This window comes from Vigna angularis, chromosome 9 (assembly GCF_016808095.1).
Source record: "Vigna angularis cultivar LongXiaoDou No.4 chromosome 9, ASM1680809v1, whole genome shotgun sequence".
In the NCBI taxonomy this organism is placed as follows: domain Eukaryota; kingdom Viridiplantae; phylum Streptophyta; class Magnoliopsida; order Fabales; family Fabaceae; genus Vigna; species Vigna angularis.
In genome coordinates this window covers 1,399,753-1,419,390 of record NC_068978.1, presented here as the reverse complement: position 1 = coordinate 1,419,390, position 19,638 = coordinate 1,399,753, and the positions used below count along the sequence as shown (strand labels likewise).

The window sequence follows — 19,638 nt, the reverse complement described above, 5'->3', positions numbered from 1 at the left end:
ATCACTTATAAAGATCTATTACCTAACTTTACTCTGATATTATATCAAAAAATAAATTTTAAGTTTAATTTAATTTTACAAAATCAATTTGTATCGAGTTATATATTTTAAATTAATCTTGTGGAGTTACAATAACATTGGTTGAAAGATCTTATAAGGTGATTTTTAGTTTCTTGAATCAAATATTGTTGAAATCATAAAGCCTTGAAACAGAAACATTAACTCAGTCTTGTTCTCATCTGAGAATGTTGATCATGTGTTTAGCAGTGAAGTTACAGAGAAGGTGGAAGTGAGGATATTTTGATGATGGAGTTGTATATATTGGTGTTGTTATTGTAATGAGGTTCTTAGATTCTGTAGTTTTGTTTGTTAAAGTGAATTATTGGTCTAGGGAATAAATAAAGCATCTGACATTGATCTCACTACTATTATGCCCTACCTCTACTAGAACCCTAGCTACCCCAAAAACAATCCCAAGGTGCAACCCCAAATTAAGGAAATAACTCTGAGCAACCATTAATTTATAGTCTTAAAACACTGCCCACCAGCTTTTGCGTTCCACTTTATAATAAAAAGGAATACTGAATAAATCAAACAAAGGAAAGAAAAAGTAACGTATGCAAAGTTTCTCAACCTCAACTCTATAAAATACTGAGACCCCATAACTTTAAGTTTCTTCAACACCTAGTAACAAACCAAAACACTAACTCTAAGCTTTACCCAAACCCTTGTTTGGTTGCACATACAAGGAAATATCACAAAGGTGAAACACCAAAAGTATATGAAAAAGGAGATTAAATATTTCATTTCCTACTTCTTCATTTGCATCCCAACAATTCAGTATTAAACATTTTTCTCTTCTTCTCAGCCAATGATGGCTGGCAACCCTAACTGGTGGACTACTCATCCACCATCTTTGATCCCTCCCCAGTATGTTCTTGGATCTTCTTCAATACCTTTCAATTCTTCCACACAAAACCCTGATCATGAGCCTCCTCCCTCATTGAGCCAACTTCTTTTGTAAGCACTTTTTCTCTCTCTTTTTGTGCATGCCTTCTTCATCAATACACATCTTCCACTTTCACTTTTCCACTGTTTCAAAAACTGTTCATTATACCAGCTACTGTTTTACCTTAATCACTGAGGTTTTTCTTCTTCTTTTTGCCTGTTTTGCAGCACTGGTTTACCGGGAGAGGAGGAGAGAGTGGCATTCAGTCATTTTCAATCGAAAAAGTTGGATGAATGGAATGAGCACATGCTTAATCCACCCCCCATAAATCCTATGGTTGATGTAATAAAGCAAGAGGTTTCCCAAAGTGGTAGCTTCTATCACCAGGGACATGATCAGGAATTTCAGGTTTCTGGAGCTCCTTGGTCACACATGGTGCCTGTTTCTTCTTCTCCTATGTCTAGTGTTGTTGCTAGCTTCAGTAGTAATAATTTATTGGATTTCACTTATAACAAGGAAGATCATAGGAAGAACCAACTACCAGATCACACATCCGAGGTAACACTCATGTTCTTTCTTATTTTATATATACTAATTTAAACATGCATAGATTATATATATATATCAATAATTTATTGTTCATGGTGTCTGTCTCTTGTTCTCTTCAAGTGTAATACCACAGCAAGCGCTGGAGTTTTCAAGAAGACTAAGTGTCAACCATCTTCAAGCCAACCACCTCTCAAGGTGATCTTTAACTACAAAGAGATAGAGTTACTGAGAAGTTGTTTTGTTTGTGTTGTCTCTCTCTATATGCATGATAGTTGAAAGAGAGAAAAACATATGAAAATTCATGAACTAACAGTATCTTTTAATCAGGTGAGAAAGGAGAAGCTAGGTGATAGAATAACAGCCCTTCACCAGCTAGTTTCCCCATTCGGAAAGGTAATAGACAAAAGACTCCAATCAGTATAGGAACAGAAGAAACTCATCGCTAAATACAAAAACTATGAACCATAATTATTACAAGCGTCTTGTGTGTTTGGTTTTAGTGGTGATGAACAGTCCCTTTATGATATATCACTCCAGCTATTGTCTTCCTCTTTACTTTCTCTTTCCCCATTTATCGTAATCTCATTTCTAACCTTAAAAGAGACACATGACCGGTGCTGTGGTTGTGGGGTGTGTGTGTGTTTCACTTTTGCAGACTGACACAGCTTCTGTCTTGTTAGAAGCCATTGGATACATAAGATTCCTTCAGGGTCAAATTGAGGTGATGTTTCTCCCTCATATTTTATACACACTGCAAGCTATATTGAGAGTTAGTCATAGAGCATGCATTTAAAGTGTCACAAATTTTAATGTTTCTCTCCATAACATTCTTTTGTTGTTTTTTCCTTTTCTTTTTCCTTCTTGCTTGCAGGCTCTCAGTTCTCCTTACTTGGGCAATGGATCAAAAAACATGAGGAATCCACAGTCTGTAAGTACCCACTTTTCAAAGTCTCTCTCTTTCTTGTTAACTCTAACAAACACATTTGAGTGGGACAAAAATACCTACTAAGGCATATAATTGAAGGGAAAGTTTCCTCTTTTCTTTATTTTCTTTTTAAGCAACAGGTACATGGAGAAAGAAATTCTGTATTTCCTGAGGACCCCGGTCAGGTATGCTTTATTGGATCCATCAATTCATTACAATCAAATTAGGAGGCTCTTTGTAATTATTACTTAATATTTAATCAGGGAAAAGCCACAAAAAAATAACAAGGTTTCTCAGCTTTTTATATCATCTTTTTAAAGCAAGTGAAAAGTATAATGCGACGCTGCATTTCCCATTTGAAGTCAAAAAGCTTGGAGAGAGAACTGATTTTCCTAATACTTTTTCTTCCCTCTTTTTATTTCCATCTAGCTGTTGAATGACAATGGCCTGAAAAGAAAGGGAGCTCCAAACCAGGTATTCTTTCTTTTTATGCAAACCCTTTTACCACGCTTATTATCTCTTTCGTTTACTCATCCTAATCATTATTCTCATTATCACAATTACCTGCATAATTATGCAGAACATGCATGCATGGCCAGCCAAAACTATTCACTTTGCATTAATTAATGATAATAACACATTATATTGATCATATTTCATTCATTACTCTCTTTTCATATAAAAAATTGATTACCGTACATAATCATGTGTTTATATATTTATTAATCATTAATCAGGATGCAAAAGATAAGCCAAAGGACTTGAGGAGTAGAGGGTTGTGCTTGGTTCCTGTGTCTTGTACCCAGCATGTTGGAAATGAAAATGGAGCTGATTACTGGGCACCGGCATATGGCAGTGGATTTTAACACATAAACATGGCAACAGCATCGAAGAAATTTCATTGTGGATGATATAACATCGTGAGCAGTCAATCTGTGATAATGAAAAAGGCTGATTGCTCACGATGCTATATAGTATTCATGATTTACCAAATTGAAAAATCTTATCCATTATATTATTATGTACTGTCCTTTCTAGCTAATCTAATTAGGTTAACTCAATAAGTTATTAATAAGTGCTGTCAAAACATCGATTAATCCATAATTTTAGTTTTCCTAAACATGCTTTTCTGAGGTAGCAATTATTATTCCTGCTTTTGTTATCAATATTCATAAATTAACATATTCTGTCTATGTTTGTTTAAGATTCTACTATGCATTTTTCATTCCTCGTCTCCTTTCCTCTTTATCACATTCTTGTATTTTTCTTGGAAGAGGACAGAAACGTACTCATGGCGATCTTAATCTTTTAACTCACGTTTATCAACTATAGTTTTTGCATTTACAGAATGAAGCCATACAATTTAGTGAACAAATTATATCAAGAAGAGGTGATAGAAAAGAAATGAATTAGTTATGATAATTTTCATCACCTTCTCGAAACAAATTTTGAAAGTTAATTATATTGAATTATATGCATATTATTTGAAAGTTCCACCTAAAACTACAAATAAAATTAATTTACAATATATAATGATTTAAATATTCAATTTTATAAAATTAACTTAAACTTCAAATTCAACCTTCAACCCTTAACTTATTATTAGAATCATAAATTAAAATTTCTCTTAACAAAATTTATTGTTTGCTACTAGTATAACAAATGGATACCACAACAGTTGTTTTGAGATTATGATAAGGATTCTAAAACTTCAAATAATAGATTTTTTTTTTTTTGTTTCAATTGAATCTAAAACTGAGAGAATAGACCATTTTCTCTTTAGGTTGGTCTTTTAGTATCATATATACATAGATTAAAATATTGTAGGTGATGACGTATTAACTGGTGATACAACTATTTATGCCCTAAATATTTAAAGAAAAAGTGTTGAGTTTCCACTATAGTTTGAAATGTTATATATAAATACGTGGTATATTATTGTTGAGACAAATCAGAAATAAGGACAAACACGCATGCATGCATTGAAGAGAAAAACCTGCAGTGTCAACTGTGAAGCTTAAAACTGACGAAAATTAATATACACGCATATATGTGAGTGGCTCATGCATTACATATGATGATCATAAGCACTTTTTTCAAAATCAGTCACTGTTTTCCCTTGTGCTGTAAGGAGTTTCTGATTTGAAACTACTATTCTTGGAGAAGTGTTCATCACAGCAATGAATAATATTGGCTTGTTTTTTAACTGTGAAAGGACTAAAACTTATAATGCAGTTAAAAAATGAACAAGTGGATGTGTGAACAGTTGTGGCAGACATTCATGTGAATGGATATATATTGTTGGCTGACCCGAATGTATATATATGGACCCCATCTCAGCTCTCGGGTCATTTTTGGACCACCTTTTAGTTGAACTACTCAAGTGCCACCATGCCCCATTTCTCTCACGCTCCCTGCAAGTGCCTTCAACTCTCACTTTCATCATTCTTACGCTACATATTGCATCATCTCACACGGTATAAGAGAGGATCCATTTAGTTATGAAGAACCATTTTTCAATTTTAAATGCAGAAATTTCAACTTTTAAACATTGTAAGATTATTGAGTATGATAGTAACAAGTATTAATTATATATTGATTTGGATATATATATATATATATATATATATATATATATATATATATATATATATATATATATATATATATATATATATATATATATATATATATATATATATATATATATATATATATATATATATATATATATATATAATCTCACCTTACAAGCTAGTTTTGTGAGCTAGTTTTGTGGGATTGAGTTAGGCTTAAAGTTCACTTCTTAATATTGTATCAGAGTCAAGTTCGAGTCAATCCTAAAAATATTTATTGTTTGTTGAACATGTTGTTTCACCCACTATCAGATCATTTATTAATGTCTCTCAGGCTCGAATGGATGTTTTTAAGAAAAATATTTCAATTTAGAGGTAATTAAGTCAATGGTATAAGCAAACAAGAAAAGAAAAAAAACGACCTTTAGTGAATTTGTCTGTTGCAAGTGTGAAGTTGGGATTTTTCGTTTTCATGCGACTTTTTAATTTCCACTTTGAAATGTAAAGCCAATAGGGTAATGACTGGTGATTACCTTTTATCCACTAACAAGTTATTTATATGTATATAGAATGGTCATGCTAATGATAAATAAAGAATTGGTTAAGTGATTAGTCCATTACGGAAATTTAATTATTGGACTATACATATGTATATTGTTTTTTATGATGACGTAGTCCCATGGAAAGTTGTAGATTATAATTTTTTTATATATGTGTATGAATACTTAATTATATGAGAAAAAGCAAAAGTTAAAAGTTTGAATGTGATTGTATCATTTGTTTCTAGCTAGCATGTTCCTCTTAATATGCTTTCCATTGTTAAAAACACAAAAGGGAGAGTGAAATAGTTCAATAAATGAATTTATGTTAAACACACCCACACAAATATAATATGAACTAAAATGTATGTGTAAAGTTTATTTTATTCAAACTATCATACAAATGAATGTTACATAATAGTAAAAATAAATAAATAAATATTTAATATTAAAAATAGTTTAATTAGTAATGATATATTAAAACATATTTTTTAATAATATTTTGATACAACTGTCATTTTCTATTAAGTTTAGAATACATTAGCATAATAATAAATAATAATCAACGAATGAAAAAAATGAGATGATAGTAAAAACAAAACAATTATCTGACATTGGAAATGGTTTAATATTAACAAGTGAATCTTAATAAAACAATAATATGTTAAAACAAATTATTTTGACATTTTGACACAACACATACCATTTTTTTATTAGGTTTAGAATATGTTAATATAATAATAAATAAATAATGAATCAATAAAAAATAACATATATCGTATAAAAATATTATCAAATCTGTGTCAAAATATTTTTTCTATCTTTAAAATCAATATCTAATTCAAAATATTAAAACTTAATGATGTGGAAATCTTAAAACTTACTTTAAATTGGTGCATTTTTTTATTATTGATTTACGTGTCACTGTCTTGTCCATTGAAAATCTATGGCATTTTCAACAAGCACAGACTAATTTACAATAAAATACAAAAAGAAACTAAAAATGCAACTAGGGTTAGAGAGTATGGTTCCCAGATCTATAAAAATAATTTTATATAATGAATGTGCAAACTGAAATTATGATAAAAAGGGTGTGAGAAATAATAATTTAAAAGCAGAAAAATAATAAAAGATATGACACGTGCAGACATTATAGGTTATAATGGGACAAAAGAAGAAGAATGATATGGGTTAAATTATAAAGAAGAAAGTAAGAAAAGCAAAGGGTGAATCTCCATACTCATGTTTTAAATAATAGAGTAGTGCTTTCTCTCTGTTGCTTTCTCTTTGTCTTCATCACTATCATTTGTGCTGCCATGCCAACCCTAGCAACCACATTCCAATCTCCTTCATTACATTCTTAGACTCTCTTTTTGTCTCTTGCTTCAAATTCTTCTTCCTTTTTAAATAATTAAATGTTAATCATTAAGTGGTAGGATATAAATTAAAATAAATCTTATCTTTATAAATTCATCTTAAAAAACAAGTTATATTTAGATTTATTATTTAACACCAGATAATAATTAAATACGATCAATATCTTAAATCATATAATATATAAATGAGTGTAAATTTTATATTATATTTAAAAATTGAATTACCCTTAAATCTAATTTTTATGAGAGTGAAAAAAATATTTAACAAAATCACAAATTTTAAAAAAATTTCAAATTAAGTTTTCAAAATAAATAAATAAAATAAAATAAAAACCTCAAATTGTTTTTCCTTCTGTAGTTTCAATTCTATTCGAGGCCCAGGCCCAAAAGAAAATTATTATAACGAAACTAGCATCAATAAGAGGGTTTCCATACATAGGTCAATCACTAATGCAATAAAAAAAAAGACTTCAACAAATACTATTAACTTCGTTAACAAAATATCAACAACATAAAATCAATTCAATAATGACTATATAAGCTAATATAAGGATCTCAATATAATTAACCAACCTCAATCAATAATTTTCTTTCAATAAACATGTACCGTTGTTATCATTATCAACATGACTTTTATAGTCTTTTCAAATGAAATTTATATCAAGTAATTATAAAATATTTTAACTCACAAATGCTACAATGGTCATATAACAGGAAGTCAATGTGAAAGAGGAAGAACACACAAGAAAAACTAGCACAAGTTCATCCAAGCCTATCATTCTTATTTTTCCAAAATCTTTATTAAAAAAAAACTTTAAAGTTATATATTTTTGTTAGAAAGAAAATTTAATTTAACTTTATAAAATCGAATTGATAAGATTTATATTTTTATTTATATATATATATATATATATATATATATATATATATATATATATATATATATATATATATATATATATATATATATATATATAATTAGTCTGGGAATTTTCCAACAATCAAGTTTATTGGATGAAAATAATATATTGATAACCAAATGTTTTATTTATATCCAACATTTCTTACCTTATTTTTATTTTCCTTTTTCTTACCAACCGTACTTTATGTAATTTTATATTTCTATCTCTACGTGTATTTTCATTATATTTCTCTATTTAATTTTACTTTTTTCTCATGAGCATTCAAGTTTCTTAACATCTCTTTTATAAAGTTGCTCTTTAAATTTTATTTTAATTATTCTTTGCATTTTTATCTTATTATGTTGTCACTTTTTTTTATATATCTTAATTAGTTATTTTTTATATAAACATTTCCTTTATAATGACTTGGTTGTTTTCTGATAGAGATAATTAACAATGATAGTCTTCATTATCAAGGAATATCACTTCTTCAAATATAGAGATTAATCTCCTGTACATTTGATAAGAAGTGAACGTTTTCTTCCAGTTTGAATGTTCTTCATTTCCAACTTTTGCTTAATAATGATTTTTAATTAATTTTATTTAGGACAAATGAATTGGTTTATTTAACCATTCTTCATTAAAATTATGACTGAAAATGAAATTAATTAAGAAATATGTGTATGACATGTATGGAATAGTTTTAGAAAAAAAATAAACGAAGTATGAGAGAATGGTATAGAATCAAAACCATAACATTAAAAGAGTAATTCAAATTTAGCATTCAACTTTTACTCTAAAGCTAAACATCTTAATTTTTTGTATTTAAATATTAAATGATAAAATTTATATAAAAAATAAATAAAGGAAAGTCAAGATATATCATAAAAGAATGTGAAAGTATGAAAAATAAGAAACTAAAGAGGGAGAAGGTGACTATGTATTTGTTGATAATTTATATATAATGTAGAACATAATTAAAAATTCGAAAATGCTTTCAATTATTAAAACAACACGGAATAATTGAGTTTAAGGACTAAATTAAAAATAACATATTTAATGTCATAAATATTAGGACAAATAGGGCATAAATGTTAACTATAAGGGTCATTTTAATCCTAAGACCAAATTACAACACACTTTTCGGTAATACAGCTGTTTTTTTTTTCTAATTTAAGAATTAAATTGATCATTCATTCAAAATACTTTATATACCATACATTACAAGTTATATAAACCATAATCTTAGCATTTTCAAAATTATATAAAGAAATCACTTATATAAAATACCCACAATTTTATTTATAAGTAGACTGTATTTTTATTTTATTCAAATAAAGTAGTATATGGGTTGTACTTTTTATAATGATAACATCATATAACTATAATTTTACCATATTCAGCAATTGTTTTATTTTCACAACAGTAGTGTATTGATATCTTATATTATACATTATTTAGTATATGTAATTTTTTTTTATTAAAATTTAAAAATATTAAATTTTGTTGAGAGTGGGATTTGAACCCACGCCCTTTCGGACCAGAACCTTAATCTGGCGCCTTAGACCAACTCGGCCATCTCAACTTCTTGTTATACAAAAGAATAGTATTTTTTTGTAAATAATATTTCATTTATATTATATTAAAATTGAAATTGAAAAAATTAATAAATTATTTTTGTTGAGAGTGGGATTTGAACCCACACCCTAATGCATCCAAAGTTTTATTTCTTAATATTTAGTGATGATGACCTAATTCATTAAATATACAATAAATAATGCACAAAAGATTAGATAGGATATCTACCACCACCAAGAATTAATGATTCATTTAATTGATTTCTGTATGATATTGTTTAAAATTTCAATTTGTGAAAAGACTTTATTGATATTTAATTGTGTATATAATAATTAATTATAAATTAATTGTTCTTTCTCCATAATACTACAAAATATTATTAGATAATATTGAATTATATGTCACAATAATGTTCTAAAAAGTATGATCCAACAAAATTTATTAAGCATTTTTATCTTGGAAGAGTCCAAAATATATATTTATTTAGAAAATATTTACAAATTAACAACGATTTTAATTGATCTTATTAGTTTAATATTATAATAATTATTTAAAATAAAATATAACATTGTTATTATACTTAAGTGTTATTTTAATAATATTATTTGATATCACAATATATATAGATTAAAAGTTTTAAAAAATCTTATAAATATGATTAATACTTTTTAAAAAATATTCACTTATTTTCATACTCTCTCTTTTATTCATAAAGATAAAAACTTTCAAAAAATTTAAATTTAAATCACGTCACAAATCCAAAAAACTACGTTTAGGATTTCGATGAAAACAAGTTTCAATTATTTAGCACATGATATATAATTGATTGATATTGATTTTTTTTATATAAATCAACATTTTTAAATGCATATTGATTTTCCAATTAGTTTTTTCAAAATTTTAGCCTTAATCGTGCATCTCATATTCGGGTTTTGTTGGTTTGTGATCTTCTATCAAAGAAAATGTTATAAAACGGTTTCTTTTGAGGACTTTTACAAAATTAGTTAAGATAGTCTGAATATATGAAGAAAAACTAATACATAAACCCCAAAAAAAAAAATAGCTTTAACAATATTTAACTTTATAAAATAACACAAAGGAATATTAGAAGGAAGTTATTAAATGACTTTGGTGATAAAAATAATCTTAAAAGTGTTAACATTTGTAGAAGAAATGCGTGTTTTTAATAACATTATATCACTATGTATATATTATTTATCGTTGCTTACTTTTGTCGAAGACGAAACTTTCATTTCATAATAAAGTTGATTGGTAATAATTGAGAAGATGCAACTTGGTTGGTGTGTTCCACATTTGATCTCCTTTTTAAATTCAAGGATTTATGGAAAAATCTGTTATCTTGTAGCTTGGTCAAGCTTTTGTTAGGTTGATGTTTAGGACTATGAACATATAAAACTGTTCTTATAGATATTTATTAAAATAATGAAACCAGCATCTAAAATTAACCTATATAAAAAATTAAAAAAATTATATAAAATAATTGCCACCTACAACATTTATTGATATTTCAATTAAAAAAAAGTTAATTTTATATTCTGATTTTACTTATTTATGAAAAGTTGACTCTAAGAAGAGACTATGTGCTCCACATTTCAAGCTCCATTTCTGAAACAGAGTTTGTGATTGTTCCTTCTCTACACCATTTTCCTTTTGATATCTGTCATGTTTCTAGTTCTTCTGAAGTGAAACCAAGATCATCTAGAGTAACCTCTGTCATTGAACTGAGCTCAAAATCTGCAGTTTTTGGTGTAGTTGGGTTAATCTTAGAACAGAAATGGCAGAGGATTGGAAGCAAACAGCTCTTCTTGTCATCGACATGCAGGTACTCAGTAAACTCTTTAATGTTCTTGTTCATGGAAATCATTAAATAGTTCGATTTCGTGCCTTTAAGTTTCTTAATTTACGGAAAAAAACCGGTAGCAAGGTTACTGCAATTTAAGCTAACTTATCGTGGCTTGTTTCATTTAGATCTACTTCTCACGTCCACTTCTTTACAAATTTGATAAAAATAAATTATTTAAAATCTACTTCTTACTTAAAAAAAATATATATTATTGAAAGTCTTAAATCAACATCAACAATAGACTAGGTTAAGTTAAAATATTGAAAATATCTTCTAAAAAATTTTGACAATTTTTTATAATGTCTATAACTGTAATTGATCCATTTTAAATATTTTTTTTAAAATAAAATAAAATAATCACATGTAATCTATTCTTAAAAATTATTATGAAAATCTATCTGAATCTTTAAAATATACATATAACTGTAAATTTCATTTTACAAATTAATTTTTAAATTAGATTTAAAATCTAATTCTTAATATAATATCAAAATCATTATATAAATTAGATAGAAGATTTTACATAAAGATTTTCATCTTATATTATAATTCTTAGTAGTAAGGCATGCTTTGTCTTTCTTCTTATTATGAATTTTTTTATTATGTTAAAATTAATAAACTTATGATTATAGCTGATAAGTGGAAATTGTAGAATTTCTAAATAACTTATGGTTAATTACTATGATTTTGGAGAAATTAAGGAGTCTCTGTTTGGTGGGTTTGTGATGTTGCAGAAAGATTTCATAGAAGATTGGAGTCCTGTGGCACTAAAAGCAGGGAAAGACATTGTTCCAAATGTGGTTAAGGCCGTCGATATTGCAAGGCAGCGTGGCATTCTCATAGTTTGGGTAATAATAGTCTTATAAATCACTTTAGCTTCTAAATTCCATTGGTACATTAATAATATTACAAAATCTATCAATAATACACTTGAATAATAATAATTCAATATTTTAATTTCATAATAAAAAACAAACAAATCCTAATAATAAAGCGTGATATATATTATGTTGAGAATCTAAATCTCAATCTATATCTTATATTGGATAAAAATACGAGAGTAGAAAGTAAAATACGATATAAAAGTGAAGAGTGGTTATGTTGAAAGTAGAGATAATGTCAGATTATAATATATAAGTGGGGTGTAAACTTCACCATACAAAGCCGGTTTTTGTGGGGTTGAGTTAGGCCTAAAGTCTACTTTCTTAATATGGGCTTAAAGTCCACTTTCTAACAGTATCAAAGTCAGGTTGGAGCCTATCCTAGCAATCTATGTGGGCATTCTGTTTCACCCGTTGTTGGGTCATTGTCGGATCACCCATTACTTCTAAAGTGTTGCTTCTTGCACCTCTCCAAAAAAATTTAATTCCAAAATTACCCTTTTTATTTTTAACATTTATCTTTTTTTTTTACTTTTAAGATTTTGAGTAGCGTGGTGTCAATTTCTATGCGATTAAATTATAGAAATTAAAAATAGTTAATATGTTTTTTCTTATACTCTGAAATCATACTGGTTTAAACTCTGAAGAATGTCTCTGGCAACGTTTTCAGGTAGTACGAGAAAACGATCCGTTAGGAAGAGATGTTGAGCTTTTTCGGAGGCATTATTATACAGAGAAGAAAGTAAAAATAGGGTGTAAAGGAAGTGAAGGTGCATCATTGGTTGATGGGTTGGTAATCAAAGAAGAGGATTATAAACTTGTGAAAACCAGGTTCAGTGCATTCTTTGCTACACACCTTCATTCGGTTCTTCATGCTGCAGGAATTCATAATTTGGTGATCACTGGTCAGTGTAATAAACTTAATGTCACTCGTCACTTACAGGTGAATTAATTTCACGTAAGTGCTTTGTTGTAATTGCAGGAATTCAAACTCCAAATTGCATCAGACAAACTGTGTTTGATGCTGTAGCGTTGGACTATCCAAAAGTGACTGTTATTGTTGATGCTACTGCAGCAGCTACACCAGATGTTCATCAAGGTATGATTTTCAGTTTTCGTCTGACAAAAGATCTGCATGATCATCTGAGGAAATTTATGTACGTGATTTTGGATGGTTTCAGCGAATTTGTTTGACATGAAAAATGTTGGAGTTGCAACCCCAACTTTACAAGAATGGAGTGAAGGCAAAGCTTGATCTATAGACCACAACAACTTTTGGTGCTTTGCTGTGTTCAATTCCATGACTCAAATGTGTTACTTGATCTTGTTGCTAGCTGCTCTATGAATGAATATGGATATTGAAATGTTGTGATACTCAATGTTACTTCTCAATAATAATTCATTCAAGTTAAAACGTAACTTGAAACTGCTTCTTTGTTTTAGGTAAGAAGTCGAGGTCAACAAGTTAGATTGTCGGAAGTCTAAATATTATTTAGAAGTCTAAGTGTTATGTTGAATCCTTTATAAAGATACTTACACAAAACATTTGATGTTAAAATTAACTTAGCATTTTATACTTAACAAATAATACCATAATAAATACACATAACTTACTTTCTTATCTCAAATTTTTATTTATAGATTTTGTAATAAGTTTTTAATTAACATTGGTCTAATTGTAGTCCAAATGCGGGCTTGTTATCTTGTTCATCGAAGTGGTGATTAACTATCCTGACTGGTCTCCATAGTTTGCGCTCTAAGCTGTAGGGTGTGAGTTTCGAGCTGTGGGATGTTCATCGGACCTGTATATGACCAACTAGATTATTTGACATTTTGAATGCTTTACATCCAAGACTAGTATGTAGTTGGTCCTATTTACTAGTTGACAATATAAATTATAGTTGACTGTTCAGTATAAAACTGATCGAAAAATCACACGATACACAGGTACACGATATACAAAGTAATTTTTATTATGACAAAAGAGATAGCTGATGACTACTAGTGAAATTTATGGTAAAAAAATATTTACTTATTTTGATGGAGAATCAATTTTTATTTAAAAAATACATTAGATTAAAACTGAAAATAAAAAATGACTTTCCTGTGTTAGTATAAAACGGTAAAGATAAAAAGTTGTAAACATAAATTTATCCACTTTAAACTTATTTTTAAACAAAACTGAGCTCCACAAATTAAAAAGCCTAAAATTAAGGTGGAAGCGTGTTCAAACACACATTGAATTGTATTTTGTAAGTTTTGTTTTAAGTGATAAAGTTTTTCTCAAGAAGATAGAAAAAAGGTTGATATTATTATTAAAAATGGGGAAGACTAAAATTATATACTATTTCTTACAAATTGTTTATACTCTTCCATTAATAGAATTAAGGCATGACCTTTGTATTTATATTGATATTTAACTTAATCTTTTGTTAAGCATGCTATAAAAAAAAAAAACTCCAAGAGAGCAATATAATTTTTTCAAGAATTGCATATAATATTTGTTTGTTCAAAATGTTCATGTTTAATTGTGCTTTAGAGAAATATATCTTCAAAGGATGTTGTAAATTTTATAAATTCTTACTGTAAATAACTATCTATGATTAGATCACATGTTTTATCCTAATGTCCTAGTTAGTCAATGACTCGAATTAAAATTCAGGTTTAGTTTTATTTTTTAGGTTTAATACCCAATTTTGTCCCCACTTTGGTTCGGAAATTTCAAGTTAGTCTCTTTATAGAAATGTGAGTGCAATGAATCCTTACTTGTAATTATTTGAGTCTAATGAGTCCCTTCCGTTAAATAGAAGGAAACGGAGTTAGTGGGCTGATGATGTGGCAGTTGTCTTTGGTGAGGTGTCAAGACGCAATTGTTTGCGTGCTTATGTGGTGTTAGGGTTTCCCATTTTCAAATTGGGTTTTATTAAAAATTGGGGATAAAAGGATTTGGGGGTGATTTTGGGGTGATTTTCTTGCCAACTCTAACTGAGGCCACTGATCCGTATAGCTTTTGGGTTCCTGCTGATCCCTTGCCACCCACAGAGTTGTTCACAGCAGCTCCTCCATAGAGGAACAATGGTCTCCAACCCTGAGGGTTGTTTTTGGTATCACTTGATTCCTTCCTCTTGCTTTTACAGAAACAAAATACAAGAACTATAAGTGCAACTACAGCTAAAGAAGCTACACCTGCTCCAACTCCCACCCAGACAGCCATTGCTTTTGATTTGCTCCCTGGATTGCCACCTATGTCAAACCTCTCAACACGTGCAAGATTTCCATTTCGACTGAGCTTGAAAACCTCCAGACCATTCAAGAGAGCATCAGTTCCTGCAACACGAGTTGAACCCAAACCGTGTCAATCTTTGATGACACAGGATCAAAATAGTCCAAGTGATATGCTCTGTTCATCCCTCCAGCACGCACAAACACATCAACATTATCCGCAGCTGTCCTATTGTTTATGTAGATTCTAAATATTCTCTCATTTGCCCTGTCATAAACCAGCTCACAGAAATGCATACGGATCAAATAATCAAAGTCGGGATCTACTTCAAATTTCACTGATCTCGAACAAATCACCCAAATCCTTTTATCCCCAATTTTTAATAAAACCCAATTTGAAAATGGGAAACCCTAACACCACGTAAGCACGCAAACAATTGCGTCTTGACACCTCATCAAAGACAACTGTCACATCATCAGCTCACTAACTCCGTTTCCTTCTATTTAACGGAAGGGACTCATTAGACTCAAATAATTACAAGTAAGGATCCATTGCACTCACATTTCTATAAAGGAACTAACTTAGAGATTTCCGAACCAAAGTGAGGACAAAATTGGGTATTAAACCTATTTTTTATTTATAAAATTAGTTCAAAACATATTTGTATTAAATTTTTAAAATAGAAATGCTTTTAACTATAAATATTTGTCTAAGAAAGAAAAAAATGTAATGTAAGTATACATGTATTAACTAATTTTCTGATCTTAGTAAATTACTGGATTCTAATTGAAAACCCTTCCACAACAAATATAATTTGAAGAAACCTTTGATAATGTGGGAACGTAAGGTAGGTTTTGTTGAACATCATTGACTATTGACGTGTGATCGAAGAAGATGGAGAAACAGACATGTGTATTTCATGTGTATGTACTCTGTCTTTGTCTTTGTCTGCTGCTTTAGGAGAAGGTAAGTAATTAAGTAGCAGTGGCAGATCAATGGAGAAGGAGGTTGAGCTTTGTTCAGCTCAAACCCAAATGGCTTCTCACCGAATTTCTCAATTCGAAGGGCGTGCTAAGGGTGGCCTCGTTACCATGCCTTTCATCATAGGTTTGTGTTCTGTTGTTGTGTCTCGGAACATGTTCTCGCAGATCGTGTTTCGTTTATGTTGTTTGTGTTTTCGTGTGTTTGTTGACTTGATGGAGTGAATGGCAGGAAATGAAGCACTTGCGAGAGTGGCAACCTTGGGGCTTCTGCCCAATATGATACTGTATTTGATGGGAAATTACAATCTTCATCTGGGCAAAGCTACCCAGATACTCCTGTTATCTGTTGCAACCACCAATTTCATGCCTCTTCCTGGAGCATTCATTGCCGATTCTTATCTGGGTCGCTTCCTCGCTGTTGGATTAGGTTCCTTCATCACTTTCCTGGTAGGATATTAGCTGTTATTCCTTTTCCCTCATTGCTATAACGATCTTATCCATATTTAGACAGTATTTTACATCTTTATAGGGTTAATTATGTTTTGTTTCCTAATCTGTAATGTGATTTTGATTATGTTAGGTTCTTCTATTTAAGAAATGCTAGATGTAATCCAAAAGTTTCTCTCCTGTAATGTTTGTCATTCCAAAAACAGTTGACAATGTTGGGCGAATTGAACTGAATCCATGTATTTTTTTTAAGTATAAGACCTAATCGGATTAAAGTTTGAGATAGATACACCCTTGTATCTGTGCATTTAGTCTAAATTCAACTTCCAAAATTTCATTAGGGTTGTGGTTAATTGGAAGATGGGGAAATATTTGGGATGTTTAATGATAACCAGTGAGTAATAATGACTGATTAGTACTGTTTTGACTCCTAATAACAGGGAATGGCACTATTGTGGCTAACAGCCATGATCCCAGAGGCTCGGCCTCCTCATTGTAATTCTGAAACTGAAAAATGTGTATCAGCAACATTTGGGCAAATGGCAGTGTTAATCTCTTCCCTTGCTCTCATGTCAATTGGAAACGGTGGCCTTTCGTGTTCCCTGGCTTTTGGTGCTGATCAGGTGAATAGAAAAGATAACCCCAATAATCAGAGGGCATTGGAGATATTCTTCAGCTGGTACTATGCTTCTTCAGCGGTATCAGTCATAATTGCCTTCACTGGAATTGTGTATATCCAAGATCATCTTGGATGGAAATTAGGTTTTGGAGTTCCAGCAGCACTTATGTTCTTGTCCACTCTTCTCTTTTTTCTGGCATCTCCACTCTATGTAAAGCATAAAAAACACAGCAGCTTGCTCACTGGCTTTGCCCGTGTCATTGTTGTAGCATGTAAGAACAGGAAACTTCGATTACCACATAAGATCTCTGATGGAATGTATCATCATAACAAGGACTCCGATCTAGTTGTTCCAACTGATAAACTGAGGTTGAATTGAATCACATATTAACACTACCATTATAGTTATCTTTTTGCATACTCACCTCATGAAATAGTAATAAGCTTCTGCTGATGTTGTGTTTTGTTCCAGGTTTCTGAATAAAGCTTGCTTCGTTAAGGACCCTGATAAAGATATAGCCTTTGATGGCTCAACGTTGAATCCATGGAATCTGTGCACAGTTGATCAAGTAGAAGAACTAAAAGCTATTGTAAAAGTTATTCCTCTGTGGTCTACGGGGATCATGATGTATCTGAACATTGGAGGCTCATTTGGATTGCTGCAAGCTAAATCCCTTAACAGACATATCACTCCAAACTTTGAAGTTCCAGCTGGTTCTTTGGTAGTAATCATGATATTCACAATTTTCATTTGGATAGCTCTTTATGACCGTGTGATTATTCCTCTAGCATCAAAGCTCAGAGGCAAACCAATAAGGATCAGTTCCAAGACAAGAATGGGACTTGGGTTGTTTTTCTCTTTTCTCCACTTGGTAACTGCAGCAATTGTTGAGACAATAAGGAGAAGGAGAGCAATTAGTGAGGGACATGTTGATGACACACATGCAGTGTTGAACATGTCTGCAATGTGGCTTTTTCCTCAACTTTGCTTGGGTGGTATAGCTGAAGCATTCAATGCAGTAGGCCAGAATGAGTTCTATTACAGTGAGTTTCCAAAGACCATGTCAAGCATTGCTTCTTCCTTTTTTGGACTGGGAATGGCTGTGGGATATGTGTTATCTTCTTTACTATTCCGTGTTGTGGAAAAAGTTACTTCAAGAGGGGGAAATGATGGATGGATCTCAGATAATATTAACAAGGGTCATTTTGACAAGTACTACTGGGTTCTTGTCACTCTCAGTGCTGTTAATTTACTGTATTATCTACTTTGCAGTTGGAATTATGAACCTACTGCAGATCTACAATCAAAGGTAAATCAAGAAAATGGTTCCCAAGAGGAAGAATTACCATTAATTGGAGCCAGAACTGAGGGTCCATTTGATAAGGTATCACAGTTTAGTGAAGAAATTTTAAGAACTTCATCACATAAAACTGTAACTTGAAATGAGTTTTACTGGTTCCAATAAAAACCAGTGTTAGTGTTTTCAACAGCTGAGACATACAAAAGAATGATTAAGCTACTGAAACCAGAATCTGGTTTTGTACGAGGCAATATTTCATATGGTTTGACAAAATTCTTCTGACATAAAGGAATCTTTTAGGTACTGAATTGTTTCATTTTCCTGCATTCTGAACCTTCATTCTCAGACATATACAGATTATGTTTGGCATTAAAACTGGCATAAAAGTTTACAAAATCTTGAAAGCTTATTTTCTAGTTCAAAACTAAAACTATCAAGTTAAATTAGAAGTTTGTAGTGAAATTAGCTTTTGAAGTAGTTGATTAAATAAACTAGTAAAGATTATTAAACACTTCAATATGTTTAAATGAATTTATAAGCTGTTTAAATATATTATAAACTAATTTAAAAAATGTTAAGATAAATTGTTTTACACTAGATTCAGTATAACATATGTTCTCATAGAGCTTACAAGAAATGGGTAATCTCTATCTTCCAATATTCGATATTGTTGAAGATTAAGAACAATACATTTATTTCATATCATTTATTCATAGTAAAAATGATAGTGTAAGATAAACTTATGTATACTGTCTTACAATCAATAAAAAATAAATTCTAAAAATTTTGTATAAAAATTAAGTGAAGTTGAAATCAATAATTCATACATTGGTATAATCACATCTACATTTTCTTGAGACTTTGATGTACGGCAATCTTATTCCTTTGTAATTGGTTTTGTTTCCTTGTTTATAGTTTCTTCCACC

General features: G+C 30.1%; 3 protein-coding genes and 1 non-coding gene across 5 annotated transcripts; 3 read left to right on the top strand and 1 right to left on the bottom strand.

Moving 5' to 3' along the window:
- The first annotated feature begins 668 nt into the window (after positions 1-668).
- On the top strand, positions 669-3,616 carry LOC108320473 (transcription factor bHLH68). 2 transcript variants are annotated; one of them, XM_017551891.2, is made up of 9 exons: positions 669-1,020; positions 1,177-1,507; positions 1,619-1,693; positions 1,826-1,891; positions 2,154-2,219; positions 2,370-2,426; positions 2,564-2,608; positions 2,853-2,897; positions 3,161-3,616. In XM_017551891.2, the coding sequence occupies exons 1-9, from the start codon at positions 872-874 to the stop codon at positions 3,287-3,289; spliced, it is 963 nt and encodes a 320-aa protein (XP_017407380.1). In that variant the 5' UTR covers positions 669-871; the 3' UTR covers positions 3,290-3,616. The 2 variants fall into 2 exon arrangements, with proteins under 2 accessions (XP_017407380.1, XP_017407379.1); XM_017551890.2 differs by having other exon boundaries at positions 2,558-2,608.
- A 5,704-nt stretch (positions 3,617-9,320) lies between these two features.
- TRNAL-AAG (transfer RNA leucine (anticodon AAG)) lies at positions 9,321-9,401 on the bottom strand. The gene has a single exon. It is a non-coding gene; the product is annotated as a tRNA-Leu (tRNA).
- Positions 9,402-10,982: 1,581 nt separating this feature from the next.
- Positions 10,983-13,558, top strand: LOC108320555 (probable inactive nicotinamidase At3g16190). The gene is made up of 5 exons (XM_017552002.2): positions 10,983-11,237; positions 11,993-12,106; positions 12,810-13,044; positions 13,122-13,238; positions 13,321-13,558. Exons 1-5 carry the CDS (start codon positions 11,190-11,192, stop codon positions 13,392-13,394), a joined length of 588 nt encoding a protein of 195 aa, XP_017407491.1. The 5' UTR covers positions 10,983-11,189; the 3' UTR covers positions 13,395-13,558.
- A 2,565-nt stretch (positions 13,559-16,123) lies between these two features.
- Positions 16,124-19,020, top strand: LOC108320464 (protein NRT1/ PTR FAMILY 1.1). Its single transcript, XM_017551883.2, has 4 exons — positions 16,124-16,469; positions 16,575-16,792; positions 17,233-17,780; positions 17,884-19,020. Exons 1-4 carry the CDS (start codon positions 16,358-16,360, stop codon positions 18,851-18,853), a joined length of 1,848 nt encoding a protein of 615 aa, XP_017407372.1. The 5' UTR covers positions 16,124-16,357; the 3' UTR covers positions 18,854-19,020.
- The last annotated feature ends 618 nt before the right edge of the window (positions 19,021-19,638 follow it).